At 39.8% G+C, this 25879-nt stretch overlaps 5 protein-coding genes across 5 annotated transcripts; all 5 read left to right on the top strand.

Annotated features, from left to right (window-relative positions):
* The first annotated feature begins 1031 nt into the window (after positions 1-1031).
* Positions 1032-4655, top strand: LOC134176168 (uncharacterized). The gene is made up of 9 exons (XM_062642856.1): positions 1032-1106; positions 1184-2717; positions 2774-3489; positions 3547-3597; positions 3749-3793; positions 3874-3967; positions 4020-4102; positions 4184-4275; positions 4336-4655. Exons 1-9 carry the CDS (start codon positions 1050-1052, stop codon positions 4565-4567), a joined length of 2904 nt encoding a protein of 967 aa, XP_062498840.1. The 5' UTR covers positions 1032-1049; the 3' UTR covers positions 4568-4655.
* A 6681-nt stretch (positions 4656-11336) lies between these two features.
* On the top strand, positions 11337-13240 carry LOC134198337 (mammalian ependymin-related protein 1-like). Its single transcript, XM_062667709.1, has 4 exons — positions 11337-11598; positions 12388-12466; positions 12603-12729; positions 12859-13240. The coding sequence occupies exons 1-4, from the start codon at positions 11381-11383 to the stop codon at positions 13035-13037; spliced, it is 603 nt and encodes a 200-aa protein (XP_062523693.1). The 5' UTR covers positions 11337-11380; the 3' UTR covers positions 13038-13240.
* Positions 13241-14388: 1148 nt separating this feature from the next.
* LOC134176241 (mammalian ependymin-related protein 1-like) lies at positions 14389-16457 on the top strand. Its single transcript, XM_062642920.1, has 4 exons — positions 14389-14607; positions 15592-15669; positions 15755-15874; positions 16004-16457. Exons 2-4 carry the CDS (start codon positions 15618-15620, stop codon positions 16180-16182), a joined length of 351 nt encoding a protein of 116 aa, XP_062498904.1. The 5' UTR covers positions 14389-14607; positions 15592-15617; the 3' UTR covers positions 16183-16457.
* Positions 16458-16549: 92 nt separating this feature from the next.
* LOC134198433 (mammalian ependymin-related protein 1-like) lies at positions 16550-19339 on the top strand. The gene is made up of 4 exons (XM_062667839.1): positions 16550-16822; positions 17276-17348; positions 18466-18598; positions 18975-19339. The coding sequence occupies exons 1-4, from the start codon at positions 16611-16613 to the stop codon at positions 19151-19153; spliced, it is 597 nt and encodes a 198-aa protein (XP_062523823.1). The 5' UTR covers positions 16550-16610; the 3' UTR covers positions 19154-19339.
* Positions 19340-22962: 3623 nt separating this feature from the next.
* Positions 22963-24748, top strand: LOC134176590 (ankyrin repeat, SAM and basic leucine zipper domain-containing protein 1-like). Its single transcript, XM_062643255.1, has 4 exons — positions 22963-23103; positions 23165-23263; positions 23409-23504; positions 24081-24748. Exons 1-4 carry the CDS (start codon positions 23005-23007, stop codon positions 24210-24212), a joined length of 426 nt encoding a protein of 141 aa, XP_062499239.1. The 5' UTR covers positions 22963-23004; the 3' UTR covers positions 24213-24748.
* Positions 24749-25879: the final 1131 nt, after the last annotated feature.

The raw sequence follows: 25879 nt of genomic DNA, 5'->3' as shown, positions 1-25879 counted from the left end.
AAGGCATCATTTTACAATGGACAAACTTTTAGTACAATAACTACTAGTTTGCATGAACAACTTGCAGTAGCTTTGTGCTAGACTGATTCTAAAGAGACTGGCGTTGTCCTGTAAGGATTCTCTTTGAAAGAATAAAATATTGAAATATATGTATATATATATTAGAGTCATTACTGTTATCAGTGGACATGCCATCATATATATAAGAGAGAGAGAGAAATAATGTTATATTTTATAACAAACTACTAACAGACAAAACCGGCAAATCCCAAGCAATTACATCAGCATCTAACATTAATCTACTTTGTATCATGCGAGTATTAAATTTCCACAAATTAACAGACAGTTGTTGCATTAAATTAGAATACGCTTGTGTAAAAGGAATACTAGTCGCAGTCACTACTTTAGACGCAATAGTTTTAATAGTATGCAGACTAGCAGGAGTCCAACAACCATACGTTTCCACTGCTAGTGGGATGAGCAAGGCACTGCTTCTTCGTACTTGATATCTTTATATATACATATATTTCAGTATTCATTTATATATATATATATATATATATATATATATATCGAGTATTGAAAGTGTTGGTCTCTCCAATATCAGCTTTTCAGACATATAGCTAGCTGCACAAGGTCTTACAAATTCTAATCTCAACATCTGCATGGTTTCACCAATTCTGGAGGCATGGATGTCACTGAGCTGATGACACAATTGTACGTGGCAGTAGATTACTGATAGGCATGAACTACCAAGGAAGATCAGAGAGACATGCATCCTGGAGCCTGCAGCTATTTACGGCTTTTCCAAGACAGTTTTAGAAAAAAGAGTTCAAGCTCATGCTTTCCAGCTATTTGGTGTGAAATTCATTTAGAGTACAGTACTCTAGACACATGCGTGTAAGCTGACATGTACATTTATGTGCATTTTACCTCTAGGCGAAAGTAGGTGGTGTATCCTGGAAGTGTGGGAGCACGTTCAACGTGTTGCTGACTAAATTCCGTTACTATTTTTAGCGGCAGCGTGACGTTTGAAGGTGTGGCTTGCTATGAGTGAGCGCGCAAGACCTTCTACAGACGTAAGGAAGACGTCTTGTCACGGTCAGGTAAATTTCCTGTCACGTTTTGTCAACCTTAGCTAAGACGTATCGAGTTTGAGCGTCTAGTTCGTTCTTTTCTGTAGACGAAGAGAGGTTTTGCTACCGGCAGACAGTCTGTATTATTATCTAGAGATCTAAATCGTCGCTCGTCTCTTCGTATTGGTCAAAAGCGTTCGTTTGACGATTACTGGCTCTCCCATAATTTCAGTGGGCGTCTCCTCGAAGTCATGGTGCCCACTCGTCGTCGTCGAATCAGGGCGTCGACAGTAGACAGATCTACACAGAATGTGAACGGTTTAGAAAGGTGCCAAATGAAAGGGAAGGAAGGAGGTAGCAGGGCTATGGTCAAAAGAGGGAGCTCTGTAGGGGGCCCTATTGGGGGCCTTACTCGGAGGAAGCGAGGTGACAGGTCAGAGGAAGATGAAAATTTTTTATCGAAAATTTCATCTTTACGTAGCAAGAAGACGATGGTGTTAAACTTAGAAAGAGTGATTGTTTCTAAAAAATATGATCGAGTCTCAAATGGTGTTGAAGGTTGCACTTCAGAAGCCACCAAGTGTGCAGACGACGCTGATGAGATAAAGGAGATGGAAGCAAGTGCAGAGACGGACTTAGTCAAAGATGTGAGTGATCGTGACCGTTGCAATACTGAAACGTTTAGCACGACATGTGGCTTGTGTGGCTCTAAGTTTTCATCTCGTGCCACGCCTACGAATTTATTGCTTTCTTCTAACACAATTGCTTCAGAGGCACTAGACAGATCTAGACCCGTCGAACTATTAGGAAAACAGTCAAACAGACGAGGACGAGCGGGTTTTACTAAGCCACGTTCTAGTCAGAGTAGTGATGCAGTACATTGTTGTCCTGATTGTATGCAGAATCATTGTAGCCAGATTTCTTCCAAAGGCGAAATAGCACGAAAAGGGGACAAGACGTGTACAAATTCTAGTTACAGTAAGGCAATACGAGATCAGCTTAAAAAAATTGTAAAAAGGGTTCCTGCTGAAGAGAACGTCGTACGGATGTCTGATAGCGCTGTCAACCCATCATCACGTGCAGTGCCATTGAATGTATTAACTGACGAAAGTCCAACGCACAACGAAATCTCTTCTGTGACTAACAAGCTAAAATCGTCAAATTCGTTGAAACGTAATATTGGAAAGAGGAAAGGTGATTCTTTTGCTATCACCTCCATGTCGGTACATGTACCCCCTAGAAAAGCAAGTCTCGCTGCGGCAGCTCGCTCGTCTATCATGACATGGTTACAAAATGCACCACATTCGGTTATATTTGGACAAGAGAGAAGAAAACCGCCTTCTCATAAACGCGACCAAGCAGGTAAACACTCGACTCATCAATTAGCCAATGGACAAGGGAGACGTAAGGCTATCGATGTGGTAAAGAAGAAAGGCAAGCGTATATACGGCCAACGTCAAACGAATGGAGGTCAGCAGCAGTCGCAGAGAGGTGACGTCATGAGTGGGTCTGCGGAATTTGAAAATACAAAAGCGAGAGCAACGCATTTAAGATCTGCCCACACTCGAACTCGGAAAACTCGGAAGAATACTGGAGACGAAGTTACCTCATCTACATACACACAGGAAGACTCTGTTCAAGGTTGATATTTATCATTTTTTCTGGTTTTTTGTTATTGTCACGTATTGTTTCTATAGTTACTGTTGTCAAGGTGATAGATGAAGTAAGTGATGATGACATTAGTTTATCCGATGATCGTGATCGTGTCGAGATTAGAACAGAGAACCAGAAGGAAGACTGTGAGCCTACACCCGTCTCTGTAGTTACTGTTCCAATGATGCAAGGCACAGACGTTGATGAGTCAGTTTTTCTTCCTACGAGCTGCGCAGATAATGCGGACTTACTTTCTGCAAAACCTCATTTGCGTCTTGAAAGTGAAAATGACACACAACAAACGAGTCTCGGTGAACTCATCGATGAGAAAAACGAGGATATCACGGATAATGCAGGGAGTGTAGACTCCGTTGCCACGGGCAAGCGCAAATTAAGGCAATTCCGTAAGCCTCCAGATCGCTTCAATTCTAGCAAATACATCAGATGGGATCAGAATCCAAACGATGACGCTAAAGATTTGAAAAAAGTCGGATCGCTTGTAGAGAATGGCGATGACGTTCCGGGATTGTCATTGGTCGAAGCTTCAACCGCTTACTCTTCTCCTGTGTCTGAAGGTTTACTTGCGAAAGAGGATGGCAATGAATTACGTGAAGGAAATTGTATTACTACTTTTTCGTCTACTGTTAATCAACATGGTAGCTTTGTACATGGAATAGACATTAAAGAAAGTTCATTGCTCGAAGACGTTGGAATTTTGCCTCTTGGCAGTGAAACTCAGGTCAACTCTAAGGCACCACTCGTAAGTCTAGGCTTTCCAATTTCAAAATGTCGTTTTATTGTAGCTTATTTTTTGTAGATTTCTGATTGGACTCCTTATGGTAATCCTATTAAGATTCTGCAGCGAAACGTAAGATCACATTCGTGTGACGTGTGTGTGTGTGTGTGTGTGTGTGTGTGTGTGTGTGTGCGCGCGCGCGTGCGTGCGTGCGTGGGTGTGCGTTCATTTGTTCATATTTGGTAAATCATTAACAGTTGTCTCATTTTACGTTGTTACTTAGGGCACTAGAAGATGTTACTACGAGTCAGCAGTGAAGAATGACGAGGTAAATTGTTGCCGATAATACTACTTCTCATTCCTTTCTTACGATTCTCTACTTATGTCATTTTGTTCACATTAATGTAGATGCTACAAATAGACAATTACATTCAACTTCATTCACAGAAGAAGGGATGTCGTATAGGAAAATTGAAAGAAATATTTCAAGACGACGACGACGGTTTGTTCATGCACTGTTCGATCTAAAGCTATTGTCTAATATCATGTCTTAGAAGCTTGTTTGGTTATGCTATGTTGTTACCATGCCAACGAGTTACCTGGCCAAGTTGACTTGAATCGTTTGGCTCTCGGACAGGTAAACTGATGGTTGCGAGAGGAATTTATATAAGGAAACAAGGCAGTTGGCAAGCTCGTGGTTTGTTGTGCTTGTTTTTAGATGGAAGTGTTGAAATCACGTTATCGTTTTCAAATTTCGTTGAAATCCGTGAAAACAAAATGTCACGTGTTGCCATACCCACGATATTGCCGGTATATATACATTACATTTATGATATTTTAAACGTTTAGTAATTTGTCTGTTTCATTTAGTTTTCGTGCAGATCACAAGTGGAAGGACATAGTTCGACATTGGCAGCTACCTGACCAGAAGTTGCGCAAGGAAATTGTCAGGCGTCCGTCTATTGTTCCTATGCAGGCCAGTGTTGAGAAAAATGAATTGTTATTTGACGAGCATGTGCTGTTTTGTCGCTACTTCTATCACTACCGTTCAGGAACTATAAAACCTTTTCGCTTTAGTGTACATAGTACTAGTCTATCTTAGATATTGCTTGGGGAGAGGATCGTGTAGAGAAGCTTGTATAAGATTAAATGTCAACTGTAGTGATCGTCTATATAAAGATGTTGGTGATTGTCTGCATACATGCATGTCTCTATTTATCGCCAACTTGTTGGGCACTATTCAAGCTCCATGCATGCCACACATACCGAGGTTCTTGATAATATAGTTGTCTATTGTGTATCATGCTTTGGTGGATCTAAATGTCTGGTCGACGCTGAAAGGCATACATGTATGCTTAATACGTAATGCATTGGAAGCGAAAGAATGAAGAAAAGAATTAGAGATTAGATTGAGGGTACGATTGTCCAGGTCGTACACGCACTTTCATTGATGGACCGATAATCGGGACAACCGGTAGACGATGAGTTTCTTAGGTTTGAAGTGTAACCTTCCCTTTGTGCCTGGCAGCTCCACTTGAAACCGACCGTTAGCTAGAAAATTTTTGAAATTTTTGAGTTCGAGTTGACCTGATACGTTTGAGCTGTCACTTTTCACTTCCGATTGGTATGCTAGGTATGCAGTCCTTGTCGATGGCAAGCAACCACGAAGTTCAGCGCACTCTGGGTGCCGCCATCACACATCCGGGACACATTACGTAATGCGTAGGTATAGTACGGTAGTGCGTAATAGTATGGTGACGATCTAAAACAGTGTATATCAACGGAGTTATTAGGAAGTTGATAAATACTCTGCTATTTATCAGACAAGCACATTAGATGCATATATGTGTCAGATTACCAGCCGTAATAAATAATTTCGTATTTAGAAGATTGTTGCTGGCAGCCGTGATCTCAAATTTATGGAGGTGCAGCATGTGTTGTATTTGGCATACTCTTGAAATTCTATTCTTGCATACAGACTCACCTGCTGTTATTATACTTTTCTCTCTGAATTTCAAAAGAAGTAAATTTTAACTTAATCCCGGATATAAGCAAAAATATCTTCCCGGTCCCGACATCGTCCGCATTAAATGACACGCTCCGCGCGTAACGGCCGACGTCTTTAACGTGCAGTTTAAACTCGGTGTAGATCTGACACGCAGGTCTGGAGATATTCGCGCACGAACGGAGACGTGTTCGAGGCGGGTTCCATCTGCTGGAAATCGCGTCGTCGGGAGAAGTACGAAGATGACGATAGCTTCACTTTCGACTTCCGTAGTTTGGGCGTGCGCGGGCCAAATTCGGCGGAGATCGGCCGCGGAGATACGCCCGGCCGCACATACAAACATAAAACTGTCATTCAGGCAGCTCTTCTTTATTTAGAAGCACCGATGGCACCGCCTTGTTTCTAAATGTTGTTTTGTTGCATGCTGTTGCAGGACAGGAGCATAGGAGTATTGCATATATTTTACCCATCGTCAGCGAAGTAAATGTTTGCGTTACTTAGCAATTTTCGAATACTTTAGGTATGCATGAAGGGTTTTGATATTTTATTTGGCGCTAAAGCAACTATATATATATATATATATATATATATCTTTTTGTTACACTTTGGTCTGAGTACTTTCTTCATTCGATGCCGTACAACTACAAGATAAAATATCTTTTATTGTTCCATGTCTAGCACCGAGCACTGGTTGCAGTGAATGTGCGTTCGAAATGGATGGTAAACCAGGCCCGTAGCAAGCATGAAAAAGATGGTCCAGCGAAAGATAAAATTAATAGTTATATGCTGCGATTGATATTAATGTCTGAGACAAAAGTATTTCACTCAACAACAAAGAACAAAATCGTACAACCATTTAATTAGAAAGCAGTCAAGTCTTCACAGAAACTGTTCCAGAACACTGTGTGTATTCCAGCGTAATACATGGCCAGAACATCACATCACACACCAAATGCCTAAAGTCAACGTGCATCAGAACTTGGCAAAAATGTTTGATCGGTGCTCTGATTCTCCCACAAAGTCATTTAGAATTGCTTTCAGGTCCAGTGCGCTGTCCTGTTCTTGTGAACATAAAGTAGCATGAGATAGTTTAGCCTCTCTTGCATCATAGTTGTTCTAAGGTAGCTTTTGAGTCGTCTCAGCGCACTAAATGATTTTTCAGATGACGCATTGGTGGCTGGCATGACCAACACAAGTTGAAAAAGGCGTTTCGCTTGTGATAAATGAACCCTTTAACCATGAGACAACGAGAGAAAATATGAATTTATGTCAAAGATGGTCATCTTTGTGCTGGCCTCCTTTGATTGAAGTTGATACGTTTTTTGGAAGTGGACTCCAAATGTTTGAAGTTGTGCATACAACATCTCCTGGTCAAAGTTATCTTTATAGAATGCACAAACCGCTTTCAGATCATCTTCTAACTCCTGCTGTTTGGCTGTCTTAATCAAAAGTGTCTCTAAAGAATGATATTCTGTAGCCAGGCTGATCAAATCGAGATTGAATACAGTTGATAATGAGATCGAGTGCTTCATAATAGCACCGTCTGTAGTGTTCTTTTGGGGTCCCATGAAAGTCCTCTTCACACGAACCCTCACAAACCTCCTAGGCATTTTCCTCCTTCGGGGTAGCTGTGGGTCACTGACATTCAAAGATCTGGCTTTCCCTACTCACTTTCTTCGAGATCAGGTCAAAGGCATCATCATTTGGAAGTGATGTGATTGTATCAACAGTCACCTGAGCAACTTGTTGACCTTCTTCTGCAGACAAAGACTTATGTTGTAAAGTTCTACTCAAATTGTCCGCGTGTCTTAATATCATTTCACTTAGCATGATACCATACAAATACTGAAACATACCCATTTGGGCTGACACCCTTGAATTCTGGCCTTGGCCTCTGTGTCCTTTGTTATTGCAAGAGCCTCCTCCATGTATTCTGCAATGCCTCATAGTTACCGATAATGCTTGAGAGCGTAGCAGCTCTCACTGTCCATCTGGTAGGGCAGAGTACTCTGATACCTGTACTACTAGCTGGCAAGCTCTCCTTCAACTTCATAAATATCCCCTCCTTACGTGGGAAATATTTGATCAGTTTTGTGATCTCTCGACTTGTGTCTAGTACATCTTTCATCAACTTTGATTGCTTTAGGGTGTCATTTGCAGCGAGATTTAGAGCATGACCGTAACAGTGGGTGAAGACTGCTCTTGGCTCAATATCATTAATGCGTTTAGCAACACCAGTTCTATAGCCGCTCATCGCACTGGCACCATCAAAACACTGTCCACGAAGCATTTTCATACTAACATTCAGTTTTATGAAGACGTCCTTGATCAGAGCTGCAAGGGTTGCAGCATCAGTAGTTGAGTTTTGGTAAAGTCCAATAGACTCTTCATCTACATGCAAGTCTTCTGAAACCCTACGAATGATGACTGCAAATTGCTCTCTGTTGGGGGCATCAGTAGTTTACTTCAGCCATCACAGTTACAAATGGAGAATTATGTATGCCTGTGGCAATATTTCGTAGCACTTGGAGGCCAATGTTTTGGTCATTTCATTTTGAATTTGTGGACTTGCGTAGACATTCTCCTTTCGTTTCAGCCAGTGTGCTAGGTTAGGGTCTTTCTTACTCTGTAGACAAAGCAGCTGTTGTAGATTACCATGGGCTTCATCTCCATCTCCTCTATAAGCAAGACTCTGCCTACTCAAGAATCTCACAGACGACAGTACTTGAAGAAGCGCTTGTTGACTGTTGACTTTCTGGACAGCATGATCATGAGAAAGATGTTCTCCAACGTTCTTGGTGATGGCAGGAAGAGTGACAAAAACTTCAACTGCTTCACGATGACACGCACTCTTTACTTGGTTCTTGAATGTGGTTAAATTTTTTCAGTTTGAAAATCCACGAGTAACCTTACCAATAAATACAATTATAGACCAACAGCCTACTTCTGTATGTGCTAGAATACTAACAAAAGCAGGATCCGGTTTAGACTTGATCGGTTTTTTTAGTCCATGCTTTCATGCACAGGTTACAAAACACGACTTCGTCATCCTCGTGGTAGTGAAGAAATGGCCACTGATGAAACCAAGATAGCCTGAAGCAACTCAACTCCGCCTTCTTCCCAAAGAGGCGCTTTGGAAAATCGAAGTTCAGGGGTTGGTGAAGCTGGTTAAGAACGGCTTGATCATCAGGAAAGACTTTTGATGTGCTGGGGGTCGCCATACTTTGAAGATTTAGGACAAATCCCGAATGTGGCCTGGAACCCTTTTACTCTTACACTCCATTCTTCCAGCTATTTCTTGTACGTATCTCAATTTTCACAATATAATCAATGTTCACTCTAATTATTACATTTCTCTGTGCCTGATAACGTAGACAGAATGGAAAGTAAATAATATATTTTATCATCTATATCTATATAACCGAAAGTCTAAGCCATTCTGCCGCTTCTGAAACTACACTTTCTGAAAAATGGTCCGGAAAATGCCGGATCTGCCGGACCGCTTGCTACGGGCCTGTAAACCATGCAGTGGGTTTTCGCTAGAAACAGAATTGAAATATTTAAACTATATATTAACAAGGACACATTTTTGGAACGGTATTCACAGTTGAGGACAACGTGATTGTGTATGGTATTATAGTAGACTAGCTGAGCAGCCCGTTCTTTGCCCGGGTTGATTAGATTATTGTTAGTTCACGAATATCTCTTTGAAAACAAATGAAAGTGTAACCGAGTGTCCTGTTCTGAAAACGTGTAGGTTGTAAGTTTCAATCAAAATTTGAAAAGAAACGCCAGCGCTAGAACAGTGGCTTCAATCGGCAAGAAATTTTTGATCGCCGGAAGCGATACCCAGAAGATGAGATGAGCTGAGATGAGATGACTTTATTTATACAGGTAAGCTGTTCAGTCTGATGATCGATTTAGAGTCCTGTGCCACATTACAACACTTCCAGTACAAATTTATGCTAACACGAAACTAACACACGACACTAACACACCAAACTAAGCAACTCACAAGTTCAAGGGTTATTCAAAAACCAATATTTATAAGCTAGTTTGAAAGTCTGAAGAGACTTGCACTCAAATAGAATATTAGGCAGGCCATTCCATTGCTGGGCTGCTCTGAAACTGAACGCTCTCTTTAAAGAATTTGTACTTGGACAAGGAAGTAATAGTCTATGAATATTCCTTGTAACTCGGCTACACACAGAATTTCTAGTGATAAACAAATTCTTGCAGTAGTCTAGTGCAAGACGGCGAAGACACCTGAAAGTGAAGATAGCTTGAAATATCCAGCACGACTCTCAAGCCTTAAGAGACGGAGCTGTCTCTTAAGAGGAGCTGTTCTAGTTCCTGGCTTTGAATCGGTAATCAGTCGAGCTGAATAGCCTTTAATTGATATAACTTTTTTGAAGAGAGTCTTTGAGCAGTTTGACCAAACCACAGAGGCATACTCAAGAATAGGAAAAATCAGACATTTGTAGAACAAGATTCTACTCTTCCGACGAAGAAGATCTCTGCTACGTCTCAATGGAGTGACACGTTGGTGTGCCTTACCAACGATGCATTCAATATGGTCCTTCCAGGTTAAACCTTTATCGATCACAACAACTAGGTACATGAAAGAGGAGACTCTGTCAACCGGCATTCCACATATTTTAACTTCAGACAGCTATTCACTTGTACATATCCATCCGCCCTTATTGGGGTCTTGGATTAAGCAGCCACTTAGTTTTTGATACATTCAGAGATAGTTTGTTCTGCTTAAACCATTGTACTATACGGGATAGATCTTTATTGACCATTGACAGCACTTGAGGAATAGATGACACAGACCTGTATATACAAACATCATCTGCGAAGAGATTGATAACACATTTTTAAGGACGCCATGCAGGGATGACGATAAGTACAGTCTACTCGGGATGTGCATGTGCACGTGCGATCGAATGAACTGGAAGGTGATCATATCCCGCTAAAGACAAATGAAAATTTATCCGAGTAGCCTGTTTCGAAAAATTATCAACGAGATTTTCTTGTTTAGAGTTAGATGTCAGGCAGACGAAACTTGGAAGTCACGTGAAGTTACTTAGTCACCTCGTATATATGACAAAGTCGCGTCTTATCTTGCAGCCATCTCGACAGTCCCGTCGGACGTCGTCAGTTCGAAGACGTTACTGCCGTTGTAGGAAACAGGTGTAGTCATGTTGGCAATAATTCAAAGGGCGTACACAGGGACACGCAGGTAGGCGTATTATCAAAGACTCGGATACCGTAGAAATATATCTTTATATTATATCGATGTCGCCGGTAATAAACAACATGCCTTGGCATACAATCCGAGGTCAGGAATAGGCATTTTTAAACTTGGTGGAGATCCGATGATTTGTTGTTTACAAATTCGAGCGCGAGGGGGCTACCCTCAAGAGGGGCCCATGCATGCAATTGAGTCGAACGTCAAAACCATATATCCCATGTCGTTCTCCATCAAAATTTACCCCTTGGTAGCATTTTCAGACCGATCCACTAACTGGTGTTGTCATTTTGCATTGACACACACACACACACACACACACACACACACACACACACACACACACACACACACACACACACACACACACACACACACACACAGATTGAGGACTTGCTTTATGCAGTTTTAATTAATTAATTAATTAAACATATTGTTTAGAGATGCTGAGCTACACCGAGTTACGATATTTTCTAAACATTTCCACTTCACCCAAACTATTAAATATTGGTTCAGTTGGACCAACCAAGATTACTGCCTTTTAGTCTCAATAATCCGGGACTGCTGTATTTAGTCTAAATAATCCGGGACTGCTGTATTTAATCCTAATCAAGTTAGAGTCATTTGCATAGGGTTGCGACTCAACATTACCAGTCATGTCGAAGGTCGTGATTTTGTGTCTCTGCATCTGCTTTTTGGCGACTGTCATATGCCAAGTGCCCCGTCCATGTCAGACTCCTCCTGCTTGGGAAGGCAATGCTTCATCGTACGATCATGGTAAAGGAATACACAACTTTTGGCGCATCAGCTACGATCAAGCAAACAGACGAAAGAGAATCGTCGACGAAATTCGAGTTGGAACACCAGAAAGAACGTAAGTTATTTAACAGCGTCAAACTTGTCTCAATACGTACGAAATATACATGGACGGATCGACCAAAGTCACGCCTCATGGACTTACCTGTTACCAAGTCACGCCTCCAATTGGTAGGAGTCACGCCTCATGTATCAGTTACCAAGTCACGCCTTTAATTGGTGGGGGAGTCTCGCCTCCTGTCAACAACAACGGAAGTCTCAATCCATTCGCAGTTAACATATTCGTGGTCTAGAATTGCATGCAACACTTAGCAGGGAAACAACATGCAATACACGCAATCTAAGCTAATCTTGACCGATAGTCATTGTTGTAGCTATCGTAGAGATATCGCTAGAGGTTCTATACAAAGTGCTGTTACGGACGCAGTGATGCGTAATCGTTTGACACAATTAGCAAAATTTGCATTACCTAGATAGTACTTGAGGTCTAGTCTGCATGCATGCCTATAGTTGCAAAGGGTTTTCTTATTGCTGTTATTGTGCTAATAGCGCAGCAATGCTTTTGTTTTATTGCTATTGAATAGTTTAGGTATGCACTATTTCTTACCATCAAAGTAACTGTTGATACTACTGAATTACCAGTCTAGCTTCTATCTTGCTTTGCAATTACAGTCAACAGAATAATTTAAAACAATTGAAGTATACAGTTGATAGTCACTACTTATGACTAACAATCGTTTAGACGTTTGTTTCATTTAAAATATTAGTAAAAAATACAGAAATATTTTGTTGTAGTTTATTAGTTTGCATAAAATCATTAACTAATAAGAGCACTTTGCTTTTACAGATATCACGATCTTATTATGCTCTACAATACTGATCCTCCAGTCTTCTATGACATCAACTTGATTACTCGAGAATGCAGGGTAGTACCACAAATTAATGGATATTTCAAACACAGTCTGTCTGCTAGCATTTATATCAAATATATTTTGCTTGTTCTTTACACTATTATTTGGGCATGTTCTGGTTATGTTTAATTAAATTTATATTTTTCATTAGAAATTTTCTCCATTTTTTCCTTGGCTACCATATGAGATTCCAGAGAACGCCCACTTTATAGGAGAGTTTACACTCGGAGGCAAGCTTCTTGTAACAGAATGGTCTGATGCAGTACCAGGCATTCGACGTGAGTGCAAACCAGCCACGTGATAAAATTTATTACAAATTAAGTAACAAAGTACTTCGAAAATAAAGTTTGAAAAGATCGTATAATTTAAAAGTGAGACCAAACTGACATTGTGTTTTGAATTTACAGCTGAGACATGGCTTGGCCAGTTTACTGTGGACGGTTGTATTCCTGTGCACGAGGTTATCGCCAATGGTAACATAAGCCAATCGGTTACGACTACCTTCTACGATATCATTGGAGGCATTGCAAACTACAACGTTTTCATTCCACCAAGCGAATGCGAAGAAGCAGAGATGGAAGTTTGACTCGTCTAGACCCGTTAGAGCTGTTTTCTCTTTTTCAAACTTTGCGTATCATTGGCCTAGATTTTGTATTCGCTTGTTTTCTTTGTGCTGCATTGTCTAGTTCTTGTCATGATCAACGTGAACTTGTCAGTTTGACGTCTATGTAAGCAAGCTGCAGTGGCAGTTGATTTTGGATGCAAGAATATATGCGAATCATGTGTTTAATCTAAGCGTTGTTAGCATACCTCTTACTTTTGCAAACATTTTGGTTCGAAGTGCAACTACATGTTAGAAAATCTTATTGATTAATTAATTAATCCTAGCCCGCATGCGCTAGAGTTACATTGCACCACTGAAACGTCCTCTCAACAATTGGAATGCATGCTGGTGCTAGCGTGCCAGTCGATGTGATGATGTTTGTGTTCTTTCGAGGGTCGGCAAACTCACGTGCAAGTGAATGTGTGCAGCCCTCTTCTCACGGTCTCATCTATATGCTAATGAGAATAAGTACCAGTGCACGTTACGTGTGCAGCAAGTGCTGCGTAACAGCGAGAGATTCGCACTCTAGTGCTTTCATTACCCAAGACGCGAAAGCGCTAGGGTAGCTGTGCAGTACAGTGTAGTACGCCGGCGTAGACGAGCGACCGGCTCGACAACCTGCTACGCCCACTGCTTACGCCCTCATTGTTTACAAATGCGGGTGCCGCTAATTATCTATGTGTTGCAACGGATGACTAGAGATACGCGCATACAACCCAACACAGCAGTAGACTAGACATGTCTTGTCATGTGTCTATAGTGGCGTCCACGTGACATTGTATTTGACGTATTTGCGTTCTTGTACACCTACAGTACTACGCTAGTAAGCTAGCAGCCGGGGGTTTATCATTCCTTGTTTTTAGCTTTTACTATTTAAATCTTACGCGTATTTGTGGTAATATGAGTTTATTTTATTATATTCTATGGTGTATAGTAATACATCGTAATCACATTATGCTTAATTAATTAACTAATAACTTCTATTTTTGACAAACAATATTTGTCAATAAACAAATAGAAAAGCCATGATTGTGCCTGATGAATTAGAGACATGACTTTACTAAATTAGAAAATTTTTTCATTTTTATACGTTCTCTGTTATCAAACTACTAAACTTACTTTATATACTGTAACTACACCGTATTAATTAAAATATTTTCTAAATTTTTTTTACCTATCCTGACATTTACATGCATACACAGCATTTAAATTGGACCCAATAATTAATTAATTAGGATTACTATCTGCCGTTTAGCCTGGATAATCCGGGACTGCTGTAATCGACACATGGTGTTGCATCATTTGCATTGGATTGCTACTCTATTTAACGACAGCAAGTCATGTCAAAGGCTGTGATTTTGTGTCTCTGAATCTGCTTTGCTCTTATATGCCAAACCCTGCGTCCATGTCAGACGCCTCCTGCTTGGGAGGCAAATGCCTCATCGTACGATCACGGCCAAGGAATTCACAACTTTTGGCGCATCAGTTACGGCCTAGAAAACAGACGAAAGAGTGTTATTGAAGAAATCCGAATTGGAACACCAGAAAGAACGTAAGTGATCTAATAGACTAACAAGTAGAAACGAAATATGCATTGAGCCAAGACACGCCTCATATTGTTTATCAAGTCACGCATTTGTGTGGTTTGTGAACGACTTCAAGCGTCTTCTAGTCAACTATGAACGTCTCAATACACTAACAATTAAAATGTTTGCGATCTATTCGAGCTCTAAAATCTCAATTGTTGAGCAAGCACACGCCAGCTGTATAGAGGCTAAGCATGCATGCATGGAAACACAATATACTGTGACTCTGCTTCAACCCTAGTGTCTAGCCAATGGTGTTGGCTAGAGATTCTGTAGGGTACTGCTGCAATCATAGTGACGACTAACCGTTTTACACAATTCTACAAACTTTGCGTGGTTCCTGCTACATACAATCGACGCACACGTGTCTAATGTCTAGTCTTCATGCATATGTGTATAGATGCATCTTGATTGTCCATCAAACTTTGAGGTTTCTTTTACTTTCTAGAGGCGTAGTAGGTAGTCTTTGAAATCTGGGAGCCAATATTACAATCATGTGCAACATAATTACGTTCTAGTGCACTAGCTGGGATGTGATTCAGTGAGAGAAGCAAATTAGAGCAATGGCTGCCATAATCTACGGCTCCTACAGTATAAACGCCCATATTTTGTTAGCATTTAATACTCTAGCTGTTGAAATTTAACATAAGTACGCATACTCTCTCCTTCATCAAAGTTGTTGACCTATTAAAGTCTATCTTCCATTTTGTTTTGCATTTACAGCCACCAGAGTATGGATATCATTACTCAAATCAGTTGAAGCATAGACAGTGTACTAATATAAACGTTTGTATACAAGTGTATAATAGTTACCTATTACTTCAGACTAACAGTTGTGCATGTCTCAGACGGTTGCTCTAATTTAAAAATTTATGTTATCAGATATAAGTTGTAATTGGCCAATTTGTTCCCATAGGGTGAGCATAAATAGGATCACTTTGTGTTTACAGGTATCACTAGCTTTTTACGCTCTACAATGCTACTCCTCCAGCCTTTTACGACCGAACTTGATTACTCGAGGATGCAAGGTAATCCGACAATAATGGAAAATTTCAAACACAGATTGCCTTTGCTAACACTCGTAATATAATTGTATATAATTTGGTTTTCTAGGAACTGCGTTTCCTTGGCGACCATATGAGATTCCAGAGAACGCTCACTTTATAGGAGAGTTTACTCTTGGAGGCAATCTTCTTGTAACAGAATGGTCTGACGCAATACCAGGAATTAGACGTGAGTGCAAAGTATCCACGTGATAAAATTTAATTTTACGGTTTTAATAAATTACTTCAAAACTGAAGTTTGAAAAATAAATATTTTAATAACGTAACAAGTATTGTAATATATTTTTCTAATTGACAGATGAGACGTGGAATGGCCAGTTTACGATGAACGGTTGCATTCGTGTGCACGAGGTTATCACAAACGGTAACATAAGCCAATCAAATACGACTACGTTCTACAATTTCTTTGGAGGCATTGCAAACTTCGACATTTTCGTTCCACTTCCAGAATGCCAACAAGCAGAAATGGGAGTTTGACTCGTACGTACAAACTTCTTAGGCCATAGCATATTTACTGGTCTACCTGCATGTTGCTTATAGACTTTGTGCCTGCTTGGTTTTCTTGAGCTTTATTGTTTAGTTCTTGTCAATGTGAACATATCTAGGACTAACCAAGCTCAGTGACAGTTGATTTTTCATGCAATATTTTTACATTTTATAATTACCCGTATGTGTATAGACGTTGCTAACATAATACATAATGGACTTCTGTCCATTTTGATTTTATAAATTCCCTAATGTATGTACATTAATAGCTTCTTTACAATTCTAATGTTATGCGCAATTTAGATTGTAGACAAGAGGCGGAACACGTGAAACTGTAAATCATGTGATTAGCTTATCTAGCATCTTGGTAAGACGACCCGCCAGCATCTAATTTGGTTCATAACACGGTCAATAGAGCCATGAAGTTGACGCTCGTTGCTTTCGTCGTCTCTCTCTTGGCGGTAAACGCTCAATTTCCCAAACCGTGTGCGACTCCTCAGGCGTGGCATGGACGGGCTTCATCTTACGATCACGGCAAGGGAGTGCACAACCGCTTCAATATCACTTACGACTTCGCGAACAGACGCAAGCGTATTGTCGATGAGATTGACGCAAATACGCCCGGAAGATCGTAAGAATCGTAACCCTAATTAATTAATTAGTAGAGCAAATCTAGTAGAGCAATGAAATTGTTAGACTAACAATGAGCTTCATGTCTAGTTACTTTGATCTAGCTATAGTCTACGTGTAATCTCTATATTCTACTCTGCAACAGTCTTGTTTGTTTGCAGCTCGAGATCACGTGCTTTGTTGTGAGTATGCATGAAGTGCATGCATGTGCATGCTGTAGTACACTGGACCAAGTCACGAGCGACATGACATGTGATGTTACCATATATATATATATATATATATATATATATATATATATATATATATATATATATATATATATATATATATATATATATATATAGAAAAGTATTCTTCCCAATCACGTAGTATGGATCGACATCTACGTTACACTTCACGCTTTTATTAATTAATAAAATAATTTACTTTTTACATTAATTGCACTTTACAGGTTTCATGAGTTGCTGATGTTATATAACGAAGATATCTTCTACGAAATCGACTTGGCGACTGGATATTGTGAAGTAAGAAATATATAGAATTTGCAAATTAATTAACTTTAAGAAACGCAGATGGACATGTGTGTTAGCGCTTGTTTCCATAGTTTAGTATTTGTATCAAAATTTGAAAGTTAAACATATTATCATGTCTGCTAGACTGCTTATGAAAGTTCAGTAGGTTTGTTCGACACAGACAGACAGACAGACAGACAGATTCGTTTATTATCATCAAAACTCTACGTATGTACAGGAAACTTTCAAATATCTACCAGTCCTTCATAACTAAGCAAATTATAACACATTAATGGACTTGGCCTACAACATTGCAGTCAATACAGACAGACAGACAGACAGACAGACAGACAGACAGACAGACACACAGACACACACACACACACACACACACACACACTCACACACAAACACACACACACACACACACACACACACACACACACACACACACAAACACACACACACACACACACACACACACACACACACACACAAACAAACACACACACACGCATAAATAAACAAACAAACACACAAACACACACAAACACACACACACGCATACACAAACAAACAAACAAACACATACACCAACACCCACACACCCACACACACGCATACACAAACACACACACGCATACACAAACAAACAAACAAACACATACACCAACACCCACACACCCACACACACGCATACACAAACACACACAAACACACACACACACACACACACACACACACACACACACACACACACACACACACACACACACACACAGAGGCATGCATGTACGTACGTACATAAAGGTATGCTGTATTGTCCATGTGTATAGACACGTTCTTGCCGATGTGCCATGCTGGTCATCTGTCCGTACAGCGTGTGTATATACGTTAGTTAACTGTAATAGGTTGCAGTGTCTGATACGTACACAGAAGGTAAAAGTAAATATGGTAGGAGGTTGTAGATTTGTAACAGCTCGTTGAGCATAAGCTCTTCGCATATTCAAATATAAAGTCTTGTTACTACAAGGCACATTACTTACAAATAGCACAACAATAAGTTACTCTTACAAAAGAAATTATAGCATTTCTAAATTAATTAATTACTCAATAATTTGTTTTGTAGGCACGCAAACCGTTCTTTCCGTGGCAGCCATACGAGATTCCCGACAATGCGACTTTTGAAGGCGAATATACTCTCGGTCAAAGTCTGAGGGTTCAAGTGTGGTCGGACCGCGTGGTGGCACCTATTCCAATTAGTAAGAATCTACTTGGACTCATTTGGGGAGGCAAACGTAAACGTGTTCTAGCTAGTGCGCGTGCGCACACACAGACAGGCGGACAGACAGACGGACAGACGGACAGATGGACAGACAGACGGACAGACAGACAGACAGACGGACACACAGACACAACACACACACACACACACACACACACACACACACACACACACACACACACACACTCACACACAGAAACACACACAGAAACACACACACACACGCGTACACACACACACACGCGCGCGCGCGCTCGCACACACACACACACACACACACACACACACACACACGGTGCTGATAATTTCGTGGCGGGTTCGGATATATACATATATATATTTCTTTATTTTAGGAGAAACCTGGATTGGCACATTTACAGTCGGCGATTGCATTCCTGTCTATGAGGTGATATCAAAAGGAGAAATAAGCACATCCATCACGAGCACTTTCTACAATGTCGTGGGTGGATTTGATGCCAATGTCTTTATACCTCCATCTCAATGCAAAAGCGCAGTAATCAGAGAGAACTGAAAACGAAAGACAGACACATTTTGCAGTGATGCATGTGTATCACTTTCTCGTTGCTTCTTTGTTGCTAACTTTTGTAGTTTGAGTTTTATTTGTTTGCTAGTGACGTTTTTGCTGCTGAGATCGCAATTGAAATTCTTGTTTTCCTCATTTTTAGTGTTAGTTTTCGTCAAACTGTTAATTAATTAATTTGTCTGTCTCTAGAATTTCAAAACAACTTATACTATCTACACGGTCGTTACTGATAGCTAGACGGTATCAGGGACTATATACACGCTATAATAGCAAATATAGGAAATGTCCATAAATTAGTACATTTAATACATAAAATCTCCTTTGTAATTGGTAGTAAATTCGTATAAGTTAATTCGCCAAAGCTAATTATCGAGGAGAAAGACCCAAAAAGACCAATTTCAATAAACTGGATATCGTCGACCCTACCATGCATTAACTTATTTGTTGCATTTTTAACATCCTACTGTAATTAGAGTTCATAGATTATTCAAGTTAAATTAGAGTGGTTGTGTATTGCTATGACTGCTAAAGTTTTATGTCAAACAACCACATTTTGACAGCTGTGAAGTGTTGTTGACGTGCAAGTCAGCCCCATAAGATCACGTGCTCAAAAGTATTAGTACAGTTCATTATCCACGTGTTGTGCCAGCGTAATGTCGAATCAAAAAGAAGACAATACTAATGACCAGAACGACAAATTTCAGCCTGCAACAAAGATGAAACGCATTGGTTTCAAAATGCATGCCACTAGTACTAGCCAGCTTGACTGATTTGCTGAAAAGACGAGCAAGGACAAAGTACAGGAGTAAAGCAATTGTACGATTTGCAAGGACACGACTGCCTGCAACAGTTGGCTGATGCGAACATTTGAAACATGGAGAAGTAATCGAAGCAAGGATGATCCACAAGAAGAGCAAGTACCGACAGACAGACGTTCTCTCAACGAAGGATTCACAACTAGATGCAGCCAAACCACTGACGGATTGTCAAAAGTCTGTTGCATTTACGTTGAGCACCACGATCCAAAAATCATAGTGGTGGACTAAGTGATTTACGGCACCCAAACAAAAAAGTCACAAGAGCCGTATTTTCACTAGCTGCACCTTAAACTAGTTTAACATAAACGCATTTAAAAACGACTGTTTCCACTAGGAACCTTCACATCCGGGATGTACAAAACAAACTGTGTATGAACGCCTTATTTTGAAGTATTGGGCTGCTCTGTCACCAAATCAGAGCAACTGTTGGTTGTCACCGATTCAACATCTGCTAGTAGGAGTTTGCATGACGATGGCCAAGGACACCGTCTTCTATCTCTCCGTAGTTGCTGATTTCTTTCCCCAAGTTAGCGACCCTTACATCTTCTAGGGCAATCCTATTCCAGTAAAATAGTCAATATTATCCAAAACAGCATTGTCAGAAACCATATAAACAAGCGCGGTACTGTCATGTGACAGTTAAACCTAAACCACTTTGCTAGACCTACTTTGAAGTAGGTTTGATTAAGAAAGCAATTTGGGTTTAAAATATATCTGGTTTAGTGCAGGTGGAAACAGGTTAACTCACCAGTTTAGCTTAAACCACTTGCTAAACCGGTTTAGGCTCTAGTGGAAACGCGCCCAAGGTAAACTAGAGTCAAGCTCCAACGTAACTCTGTAAGGTAATAGCATTTTGTGGTTTGTGGTTTATCAGATACGCTAATGAAGAAGCTGGTGATCGTTGCCACCTACAAGTTTTGGATCTCTATCTTAGTAAGTTGCCAGCAGGATTTTCTCGAGAAGCCTTCTATTATAAACTTTTGTTATCTACACCTTCATTTAGTCCTTGGTATTCAAAGCAAGTAATCGGTCATTACAATTTGGCTACAATGATGAAAGTGATGACAATTGAAGCTGCATGGTCTTCCAGTTTAAACCAACCACGCTCTTTGAGCTACTAGTGCGACAAGGACGTTTCAAGCGGGAGTCCCTGATCATGTCATTCAAGGCAGAACCGCAACAAAATCCTGCAAGCACTGAGACAATACAAAGAGTCATCTGAACTGCAGCAAATATTGCAGAGTGAAAAGTTTCGCATAATGGCCATGCACACACAGATTACACTGACGCAAAAGTCAAGGAGTCGGGAGAGACACGAAGTAGTCCAGATTTGTACAGCCGTATGAAACGGAAAGAGAGAATCCATTTGTCATTTCTAACTGAGTCTTTACAAACTGTAGTACTGTGAACGTTATTATTGGTAAAGAATAAGATTGTAATCTAAAATAGGTATGCCCATGTATTGATTGCTAGTTGGTTTTTGCTTTTGCTATTTTTTTCGTTTTAAGTTAGTTGTGTTTTATGTCAGTAAGCAATATACAGATATTGACCGGTCAATATACGTTTATTGACTGGTGAATATACAACATGTGGTTGGGTTGCTATGGTTGGTGTGTAATATAACGAGAGAAAGAATCCTAGCAACGGCGGAATAAGCCCCCAAACATGCAACAAATAATGTATACAAGTACTGTATGTAGAGGGATCAACTGCAATTGAGTGATGTGGCATTTAGTGATCATTTAGAAACACACACACACACACACACACACACACACACACACACACACACACACACACACACACACACACACACACACACACACACACACACACACACACACACACACACACACCTGACGCAAGCAGACAGACAATCTGCATGATACTATGGCACTGACTTGCTCTCTTAATTTAAAGGTTTGTGTTTATCTTAATTAATGAATAGATGACATGACACTGATTATCAAGAAAGACTATTTACCCTAATGATTAACTGAGTATTATTTAGAGATTTTAATTATCTTAGTTATTCTATATTGAGATTTTGCTGTGTTTGTTGTAGCTTTTTATGTTCTCCGTCTATCAGTAGGAATAATAGTGACACATCAAATGGTCTTCCTCTCCTGTCATTGTGGTCACGTAATGTTTACTTTACAGGTCACGTGATATTTGTTACGACATAGAGATGAGAACAACCGTCTCATAGTGGGAAGACTAAATATTAAATTCTAGATACTTTTATTTGTTTAAGAGATGTTTTGTATTATGAAATATAGAGTAGAATGTAAATAGTAAACAATGATATAGAATACTCTAAATTGGTTATGATTCACAGTATTTCCGGACAAGCTAGTGGGACTTTAGTAATATTGATACAAAACTTTGTTGGGAATGCGTTACATGTACAATGATGTGATATATACTTAATCACGTGAGTCACGTGACTGGTTTAGTATCCGTGGTGTCTCTTTCAGCTTGGATAATTTAGCACCACATTAATTAATTAATTAATTTCCAATTGTATCAATGTAGATCTCTAATTTTTTATTTTATTTTTCGTTATTAAAAATTAAAAATTTACCAACTATTATATATATTTACTCCACTAGCTATTGAAAAGGTAATCTAGTTGGCGTCTGCCAAATTTATAATAAACAAGTAAGTTGTTACACAAAGCAGACAGAAGTTGACATCACGATGAAATCTATATCAGTTCAAAATAGTGCACGAGACACACATGACTCAGGTGCTTATAGAAATTATGTTGGCGCGTGCGTACAATCACTCGTTCGAATTTGGGGCCCAGATCTCGATCCGAGTTGCAATCTGTAATCGCGTGCCCTAGAGCATTTGTTAGTAAGTTGAATTGAGTAGTAATGTAATAGTTATGGTGATGAAGTCTAAGTTTTTTTGTGTGAGAGTGTCGTGTTGAGTGATAACTCGTTTGTGAGTGAAATTGTAAAGATTTGTTGTGATTGATGTGTTGATGTGATGTTAGGATGAGTGAGAAAACCACACATGGATTGGAGGTTAGAGACGGCTGTAGAGAACAACGAAGTCGGTGAGGTGGAAGCTCTTTTGAATGCAGGAGCCTCACCTGATGCGTGTGGTAGTGATGTATGTTATTGACTGAGTGACTCGTTTTATTGTTTGTTGATAGCAACTCACTCTATTGTAGGGATGTCCTGTACTTGTGACAGCTTGTTATAATGGCTACATTTCCATTGCACAATTTTTCTTACAGAAAGGAGCAAATGTTAACAAAGCAACTCCTAGTGTAAGTGTTGAGAGTGAATGGATGGATGGATGGATGGATGGATGGATGGATGAATGGAATGATATTTCAAGGATGTAATGGGATTTGTGATAGGACGGATATTACATTAAATACAAATAATAAAACACAATTATTGTTATTACAGGGTGTGACTGCTTTAATGTGGGCAGCATTTCATGGTTATGATTCACTAATTGTTATGTTATTATCAGCTAATGCTGATGGTAATCTGAAGGCTGAGGTGAGTGTTTGTATTTGTTGTTGTATGTGTTGATGTGATGTATGAGATGTTATGTACTACTAATAAATGTATTAATATTGAATATTATTATAATTTTATTTAATTTAATAGAAAGTGGAGAAATACAAACATTTTATAGAAATTTGTTTTATATTTATTGGTTGGTTTTAAATAAATTATTATTTGTATGTATGTATGTATGTTTGTTTGTCCTTTTGTTTGTCTGTAGTTTTTCTGTCTCTCGGTTTGTTTGTGTTTTTGTCTGTCTGTTGTAGATTGTTTATTGTAAACATCAAAGCTAATACAGTAAACGTTATATCACTATATCAAAATAGTAACTAAAAGTTCAAAATAGATGAGCATAGTGTAGAATTTATGTCTGTCTGTTTGTCTGTTTGCCTAAATGTCTGTCTGTTGGTAGGTGTGTATATATGTCAGTGTCTGTCCGTCTTGTCTGTCATTGCTTTTGGTCTGTTAGTGTGTCTGTCCAGCTGTCTGTCCGACTGTCTGTCAGGGTGTTGCTCCGTCTGTTTGTCAGTGTGTCTTTCACTTAGTGTTTATTTATTGTCTCCGCAGGATGGTGAAATCAAAGGACAAATTCACTCATTTGAGTCACTGCTGTTATTTGATAGTCAAGCAGGGCATGATCTTTCAATTTATGAGCTAGAGGCTTTAACTCAAGATGTAAACGGTTTGCTTACAAATTGACACAGAGCTTGCCAACTAATCGCTCTAGGGTCAAACTATCACAAGCTCAGCAAAAATAATGCTCCATCTAAATGCGTGCTATAGTGCAAACATGGATATTGCTTCAACCACGCAGGCTGGAAATGCAACTTGCCCTTGATTCATGCTTCAACGTTCGGGGATAGAATGATGGATGCAGATTAGACTCTTTGGTTAAGATTTTATTCTGACTTCTCTGGTGAGGTCATGCAAAGTCAACGTGACATTTCAAAAGTTTGTCAATGTCCCCTTCAGCGATAGTCCTATCAAGATTGACACAGACGTCTGCAAGACCATCAGTTGGAGAGTCTATAGTAAAATAATTAATAATACAGTTGAATGTAAAATAGAAATATTAGTATCTTCTTGATACCGTAAAATTCAAATCATAGGACACCGATTAATTAAATTAAGCTATTGCCACATTTTGTCTTGCAAAATGCTGAAGAAAAAGAACAATAGAAAAGGTCGTCCTTCTAAATGGTGTAAAAGCAATGAGTTTTACTGTATAGTCTACAATTTGCAAGTACATTGATGTGTTTCTGAATACGAATACTTTGCTCCCGTCTACCTTGTACAGTGTACGTACTACGGATTGTTACTGAGGGTTATGCAGATCATGTGGTTGGGTGTCTGAGTAGCGTAATAAGGTTTGCCAAATCGAGGTATACAAAAGCCCTTGCCTCGTACTCAGGCCCTCTTGCGCGTCCGGAGAACACACGAAGGGTCAGCTGGGTTTCGTGACACATTTCCAGTAAATGATTATGCAAGATCACTCCAAAATTAACGTAACGTATGTTGCTAACACCAGCCGCCTACCCCACTCTGAGCGGTCTACTGTACAGGTATACAGCTGCATGTCCCTTCGGGTTCTCGTTACGATCGACGTACACATTCATGCAGACATATGGGTATAAACAGGCGAGCGTAGAATCCAGTCTAGCTGTCTTGCAAGCAAATCACCAAGTTCACTATCGAGAAATTGATTGCCTGTTTCGTCACGAACCTCGCTGGAAGACCTACAAAAACCATCTGCACCTGGACCCGGGGTTGACTGTGAGCTGACTTCCTCGAGATTGAAAGGAGAATTTGAATTGATCTTGCAAGTCTTTATGTTTTTGCTAGCCCGGCAAATGTTACCGCTCTTTCTTTTTTTTCCGAAGAAAGCTTCTATGGAAACAGTTTGTTTCGATCCTTTTCCGCAGTCCTGACTTCGACTTCACTGAAGAAGCCATTGCAAATTAGCAACCCGTATGTTACTTCAGAAGCCATACTGTACCAAAAAACTGTGCGCAGCTAGATTTATGTACACTGTACAATTAGTCTCGACGCAGTCTAAATTTTTTAGTCCCACTTAGCCCTCGAGATCGTCATTCCCAGAATTGTCTCTCCGCTTAGTGAGAGTAGGTCAAGTCTACTGTTACAGTGTACAGTACGATAATGGACGTAAACTAATGACTGAGTTGTTACCTTAGAAACCATACTGTTACTGAGACTGTACCAAAACCTCGAGCAACAACATTTATGTACTACCCTAACGATCGAGTTGAGAATCACAAGTTGACGAGAGCTGAAGTGGGAGGGTTCAAAGAACCCATTACTAACTATTACTAACATTTCAATATTAACTATAATAAGTATGTTGCATT

This window comes from Corticium candelabrum, chromosome 2, assembly GCF_963422355.1.
Source record: "Corticium candelabrum chromosome 2, ooCorCand1.1, whole genome shotgun sequence".
Lineage (NCBI taxonomy): Eukaryota > Metazoa > Porifera > Homoscleromorpha > Homosclerophorida > Plakinidae > Corticium > Corticium candelabrum.
The sequence above is the reverse complement of the archived record's forward strand: the minus strand, read 5'-3'. Positions and strand labels throughout refer to the sequence as shown.